The sequence below is a fragment of the Paramisgurnus dabryanus genome, chromosome 6 (assembly GCF_030506205.2).
Source record: "Paramisgurnus dabryanus chromosome 6, PD_genome_1.1, whole genome shotgun sequence".
Taxonomy (NCBI): Eukaryota; Metazoa; Chordata; class Actinopteri; order Cypriniformes; family Cobitidae; genus Paramisgurnus; species Paramisgurnus dabryanus.
The window spans coordinates 49,302,623-49,309,957 of NC_133342.1; the positions used below are offsets into that span (position 1 = coordinate 49,302,623).

General features: G+C 41.0%; 1 protein-coding gene across 1 annotated transcript in view; it reads right to left on the reverse strand.

Moving 5' to 3' along the window:
* phlpp1 (PH domain and leucine rich repeat protein phosphatase 1) overlaps positions 1-6,913 on the reverse strand; it is an 88,045-nt gene extending 81,132 nt beyond the window's left edge. Inside the window, exon 1 of the mRNA XM_065272960.2 lies at positions 4,951-6,913. Within this exon, the coding sequence (XP_065129032.1) occupies positions 4,951-6,175 (1,225 nt within the window). The 5' untranslated portion in view covers positions 6,176-6,913. The remainder of the gene's footprint in view (positions 1-4,950) is intronic.
* Positions 6,914-7,335: the final 422 nt, after the last annotated feature.

The window sequence follows — 7,335 nt, forward strand, 5'->3', positions numbered from 1 at the left end:
GCCTTGTGATAACCTATGCTCAGCTTGTACATGAACTACGGCTTTGTGCAGTAAATGTGGCTCCATCTGAAAGCAGCTGATGGCGATTCACTTTTAATCAAGAAACTGGCTTCACTGACGAGAAGCGCAATGACTATCGCATGCAAATTATTGCGCATCCTTAGCTGTTAGCGTTTAATAGTTAGCTCTACCCACGTATCCGATCCGGTTTTCACCTGTTATCTACCAAGCTGATGCTAAAATGTAACATTAGCTAAGAAGCTTGAAATGTCTTCAATGATAATGAACACCAAATGGACGCACGAAACGTAGCGGAAAACATTGAAATTTTAATGAGACCGAATGGTTTTTTGTGACTAACTTTGTTTGGAGTGTGGAGTATGAATTGATTTTTTTTTTTGGCTGACATTTTAAATGGTCCCTTTAATGGTAGAAATAAAGTTAGTGATAAGGAAGGACTTACCAGCCGCAATTTAGATCATGATGCCCGCTTACTGTGTTGTATACGGTAATTTAGGCAAGTTGCGTTTGAAAGGTCAGACACTCAACAAAGCTTTTTTAATCATATAACTGTGGTATTCGTGTATGTAAGAGCAACCTCACAAGCACAACAGAAATATACAAAGTTATTGATAAGGATTTATCAGCCTCAGTTTAGATTCTGATGCGCACTTACTTTGTCGTATACGGTAATTTAGGTCACGTCAAGTTTAAAGTCTTGTTTCTACTTTACTATACGTATTGTCATTTATGTGTATCATCTTTAGCACCCAGAATATTTTATGGCTCAAACATATGTGTTCGGCTGCTATTTTTACACATTAATGTTTTTAAAACATTTCCCCACATGTAATGACGGGGAATAAGGTTATCCAATATTAGCAGTGGGCGTTTACGTCCAGGTCTTCAATGCGGCCCGCCCCTTCAAACGAACCATTTCTCCAGAGAGCCACTAATCCATGTTACAAAATAGCGTAACTTATTGCTTTTGATGTTTTTGATGTTGAATGTAAAAACCCACGAACATCATGAGTAGACATCAGACAACAGTATAAAACAATAAAATAGACAAATTCATTGCCCCTTTAGAGACCTTTTTACTGCCTTTTTGGGCCTTGTGAAAGTGAAAGTTGCATCACTGTATATGAGGGGTCATTCAGCTTTCGGATTTCTACAAAAAAAAATTCATTTGTGTTCATGACAGAATTGATGTTTGAAGAATTTTCATTTTTGAATAAACCAAACTTAAAAATGATTGTAAAATATTAATTATAACATTTAACAATTTAAGAACAATTCAAATCTTTTTTTAAAAGCTACCCATTGCACCAGCTGGACATAAAAATGTTGGGCATAAAGTCCAACATCAGGCTTTGTAGAAATATTTATGCCCATTGCACCAATCAAACCTATGACCACCAGGCGACGGGCGAACACGTTTAACCGCAGTGATAGTTGACACACCATTCGTGCTACTATGGTTAGAAACCTAAATTCACTGCCTCAACTAATAGATGACAAATGAGAGCTGACCCTTCTCTCAAACCTTTGCCAGTGCCCTCTCCCTCCAGATGCAGCAGGCTCATACCAAACACAATCTGCACATGAACTAAATGATAGCCTGTTTCAACAAAAGGTGATCATTTGCTGATTGATTCTAATAGCTCGGACTTAGATCAAAATTATATTTACATTTATTAGGGGTGTAACAGTACACGTATTCCGATCAACGGTAGGCTGCAGAACCTACTTCAAACAAGAATGTATTAGGAATTGTGTGTGTGTGTGTGACAGATTCCTTGTACCACATTCATTCAAAGATAAATGCATTACTTAAAGATGCCAGCCCAGTTAACATGATCTGAGGCAGACAAGGCAGTGGGGTGCTATACAGCACAGTTTTAACAGCTGCACTGTAACTTACTGAAGACATTCAGGTTTAGGATCTCCTCTGATCCTAACATGCCTGACATTCAGTACAAATGTAAGTACATTCCACGCATGCCTGTGTGGACCTAAAGATATTGCATTGTGTTTTCCGGAAGCTTCTGCAGCAATGCCAGGAATGATACTAATAGTCAGAAAAACTTTACACTACAAACTCCGAGAGAGGTGTTATCAGGTCATCAGTCATTAATACACGTCACATGAGGGTAGCAGTTGAGCAAGTCCAAATTCCTATAGTTAAAGGGATAGTTCACTCAAAAATGAAAATTCTCTCATCATTTAATCACTCTCATGTTGTTACAAACAAACATGTACAATTTTTTTTTGTTCTGATGAACACGAAAGATGATATTTTGAGGAATGTTTTTAACCGAACTGATTATGAGCCACAATCATGTCAAATAACACTATTGAAGTGAATGAGGCTCATGAACGGTTTAACAATGTCATTCAAAATTTGGGGAATATGTTATCATTCCTTCACAGAATGAAACTAAAATGCTTATTTTACCTAAATGCGTAACTAGAAACAGTTAATTTGGAAAAGTGAAAGTGATGTTGAAGTGATCTTTTGTTTCCATGCCAGTAGAGGAACGGTGATGTCAAATAGCTTAAAAACAACAACAACAAAAAATTTAAGTTGTCTTGTGACATATAAACTTTTAGGGGTTAACTGCATGGATGACACAAATTCCCCTTGTGTCACATATAGGGATGCTGCAATCCATCGTCCGCAGATCGGTATCCGCCGATAACATCATTAAATGACTCGATCAGTACTCGCTAAATTTGCCAATCTCATGTACTGATCTTTCTATTTACTTCTGTCATCATAGAACTACTGAATGCGGCTGCAATTAGAGACCATTTTATGTAAGTGCAAGTATTTTTATAACCCGTTGCTCATGTGCTACCTGCAAATTTGGATTTCTCTTTCTGCCTAACAGAGATATGTGTTTTTTTTTTATGAGGACACGATGCGTTTTCACATCCCAATCAAACAGCAAATCGCGAACATTGCATCTTGATGCTGAAAGTACATTATTTGCATGCGTTTTAAAGTTTTCACAGTTTAAACTTTCATTTTCCTCACAGCCGTTCTTGTCTGCGTACACCTGATGCGCACACACACACACAGCAGCCTGTCATCAGTGCACGTGAACAGCGCGATCTCTACCACGTCTTAAAGCTACAGTAACCTAATTCATCTCTGAGTAAAATCACTCTCTGCTCTTCACTAAAGAGCTGTTATACTTCATAAGAATGCTTGTATATTTATTAAATATAGTAAAGACTGTGAAGTGTTTTATTTTCATTACTTGAACAGACAGAAGGCTTTTTAAAGGCATATTAAATTTCTCTTTGCAGAGAAATTTATTTGATTCTCTATTGAAATAACAATATACCTAATTACTGCAAGTAATATAACAAAGGAAACATCTGTGGTATTACTTTATCTAGAAAAAATGTTAACAGTTACAGTTATCAAAGAGCTTGCATATCAGCTTAAAGAATCGGTATCCGCCGATCACAAAGACAACAAATTAGTACTCGGTATCAGCTACAAAAATCCTGATAGAAGCATCCCTAGTCACATATATTTAACATCTTATTAATGACAGCTAATAAGATGTACACAACAATGTAAAACAACCATTGTAGCACTAATTCTGCCTGAAAAAAAAAAACATGCATCGACCGATGTCAAAATTATTTTAAAAAACTAAAGTGTTTTACTTCTTTCTGCTGCATACTCCAAAAGGCCTTTGTTTAAACTGTTGTAGACCATCACCAAAGACAAGACGGAAAAGACACATTTCTTAAAAAATTCAAATAAAATGAAGGTTTGATGAGGTTTCAAAGATGGTTGGTGGAGATATTAGCGAGGACAGTAAAATCTTGTCGGCAGCTCATATGTAAACACCTCTACCCCCATAGATAACAGCCCCAAAAGTTGCTAAGATCCAATCCTGCTCTGCTCAACAAATCCCACAGCCCTTTCCTTCCCCCATTCCTATTCCTCACAACCCTGCTTTTCTCAGCGACGTGAATGAAAGCATTTCCTTCGGCCCACTGTTGGCCGACGGGCCGTGGATGTTGGCGTGAGACAGTAAAGGACTGCGAGCCAAGAACAGACTGAATGAACAGCATCTGAATATCCAGAACCCATGAGTTGGCCCTCTCTCTTCACCCTCCACTGCACCAAAAGCATTCACACTTTAATTTGAATGATAATGAACAGACCGGAACAAGAGCGCCGTCCAAACCACAAGAGCACCTCTTCTCACAATGGTTTTGTGGCCTTGTCATGTGCATCCGTGGGAGCAAAGAACGCTACCAATCATGTTTTATTACCAGCAACAAGAGAATGCGAGAGAGAGAGACATGCATGGGAATATAAACATGAAGACTCATTGTAAATTTCTGCCTGTTTATCATATTAAAAAGTTTCAAAAAGTAGCGAGTCAAAGTGAAAGAAATAAGAGTAGTTTGGCAGACGACATGCATTTGTTATATAACTACTCTTACATATAAACAGTGAACTCACTAAACTCACAGTATAGTCTACTGTACGCACATGTTAACCCACAACAGTTCATACACATGAAGATCCAGGCTTTAGTAAAGTCGTGTATGTCAAGTATGTTTTGCTCCTATTGCATTTTTAAAAAATCATCTGATACAAAACTTACCAATTAGCCATAACTGAGAACTTTATGAAAGTTCCCTAAGCTGTGAGGGAGCAAACAAATAATCCTGTGGGAGTTCCTCATGAACTCAAAACAGTGAATAAAACCCTTACATAAAAAACAACCGTTGCTGAATGTCAACATGCAACCACAAATGCATGTAAGCAAGGGTCAAACCCATGAAAAGATCAACCTGAGGTTCAAAATACATTTCAAAAGATGTATTATTAGGCTACTAAAAAGAGGAAGAGTAGGCATGAGGAAGTCCCTTAGTGTTACACACAAGACATCAGCAACAACACCTGTCATTTACCTGCATAGAAGCGCAAGAGAGAGCCCAGTTCGGTGTTCATCCCCTCCTCCTGGACCCGCCACGGGTCTTTAAATCCCAGTTTAAACAGAAAGTCATTCTGGATCTGCATGGGCCTCTCATCGGGACCCAGGCGACGGGCGGCCTCCCCGTGCAGCTGAACGTAAAGGGCCGGTCCCGTGTCCGAATCAAACGGCGTGTCCGGTCCAGCTGACACCCGATTTGGAGATTCCGCATTCTGCGTTTTTAGTCTCGTGCGAGTCTCGGACTCATCGGTCACGTCGCTGCCGAACGTGTTGGGTTCCGGTGGACAGTCCAGGTCCAGCTCGTCTGAAGAGCTGCCGTACGTGTCCAGGCCCTCCGCGGCGCTGCTGTCAAACGCAGGGCTCAGCGCCGACGCGTCCGTGCCCAGTATCATGTCGTCGCTGAGCGAGTCCCGGTGCTGGCCGAACCGGGCCCCGGAGCTCAGGTCATCACAAGCGCTGCTGGTCTCGGCGTCCGACCCCGCAAACCTCTTAACGGAGTCTTCATCCTGCGGGGACCCTCGGTCAATATTGACCTCTGAATGCGCGTATATATCCAATTCCTGGTTGTACCGGGGCTCCTTCTCCAAAAGCAGGAGTCGTAACCTGTCGTTAGGCTGGTCAGGAAGGCTTTCGGCACCCGTGTGGAGGTGCCTGAGCGGATATTCTGCATCGCAGTTCCCGTTCACGTCGATAGTTGGATAGGTCTTCGCATTCAGCCGTAGGACCGAGCCCGTCCTGCCGTTCATCTGCTGCAGGCGCAGCGCTATCTCCGCGGCGGTGCTCTCCACCGTGCACAGCACCGGCCGGGGCGGATGGGAGCAAGCCAGAAGCCGATCGTAGACGTGAACTGAGCCCCTGCGCAGGTCCTGTCGGACCCACTGGCGGTCAGACAGCTGCAGCTGTGGGCTGGCTCGGTGTTTGAGCAACGTCTGGCGGTCCAGACTGCGGCTGTGGGACGATGCGACGCTGGACACGTGCCTCTTCACCCTCCTCTTCCTCAGCAGTAAACCGGAGCTGCTCTTGGAGGCTTTATTGATCATGTTGAGCTCAGCCGGACTTTGGTTTCTGGTCCAAGGCTCGTCTGAGCTCGTCTGTCTGGGGTTCGATGCTCTCTGGCCTTCGTCGTCTTCTTCATCGTCTGCTGTGGATCTCAGGGCCACACTCAGAGCGCCGACCTTCTTTACTTTAACGTTCTCCATCATCACTAAATTATTAGTCCATCCGAGCGGGGATTCGAGCGCCGCACGACGCGCGAAAGGGCGTCATGAACGCGCAGAGATGATCGCTCCGCGCCGCTCGGGACCCGATCAGATCATGGAGTCTGCAAGCGGAAAGCACGCCTCGCGAGAGCTTACGCGGAAATCACGCGAGAGTTTACTTCCGCAAGCTAAAAATGAAAGCGCACGAAAAATAATTCGTGTTTTTAGTGGCTGTTAGAGTTACTAACAATTACTAACAAATGTCTCAAATGTTACTAACAAATGTGTTGTTCGCTATTAAATCGTACAGTTTCGAAATGCGTAGAATGGCAATAAATTAAAAAGAGGAAGGAAACGCACCTCTCACTAACCTCGCGAGAGTAACTTTACACAGTTCACGCCCCCACCTGATGTTACATGGATAATTCAAACTTATTAAAACGTTATTTTTTAATTATCACCGTTTTATGTTAATAATCTTTTTGTAAAAACGATTTAACTATTATTTAAGGCTCAGTTAAGACGCTGGTTTAAATACGCAAACACTGCGTATGGCTTTAAAACAAGGAAACTCCATTTCCCAGGATGAGTTGCTGCGCTCATTTTGTTGGGGCGTCACGGTCGCATTCATGTTCAAAAACAGACTCTGTGGTCAGTGAACCACAAACTTATCATCATTATTTTGTGCCAATGTATTATATTAACATAATAAATCAGCACATTATATCAGTTTGGGTTGGAAAATTTAATCAGATGAAGGATTTTTTTTTTCTTCAAATTTTAAATGATATAGCAAATCTTGCAAAAAAATATACATTATAATACGGAAAAAATTAAGGAAGCCTTTAAGTATTTTAATCGCACAGTTATGATCTTGTCACGCGTCTTGCTTCGTTCCAGACAACACGAATTTAGGATTTTTTCAACCTCAACCCGGAAATAATGTCTGGATAGACGCTCTAATATTACTAAATAAAACACATTAAATATTTTGATGTTACTAAATAATTAGTAAACTTAATGTTTTAATGTTGCTAAATACTTTTAATGTTACTTAATCCAGACTTTTTTATTGATACAAATTATGTTATTATTTATATATAAGTATCTTTTATTATTAACTGGTTTATAAACACTGTATTTATGGTATCATAGTATATTCG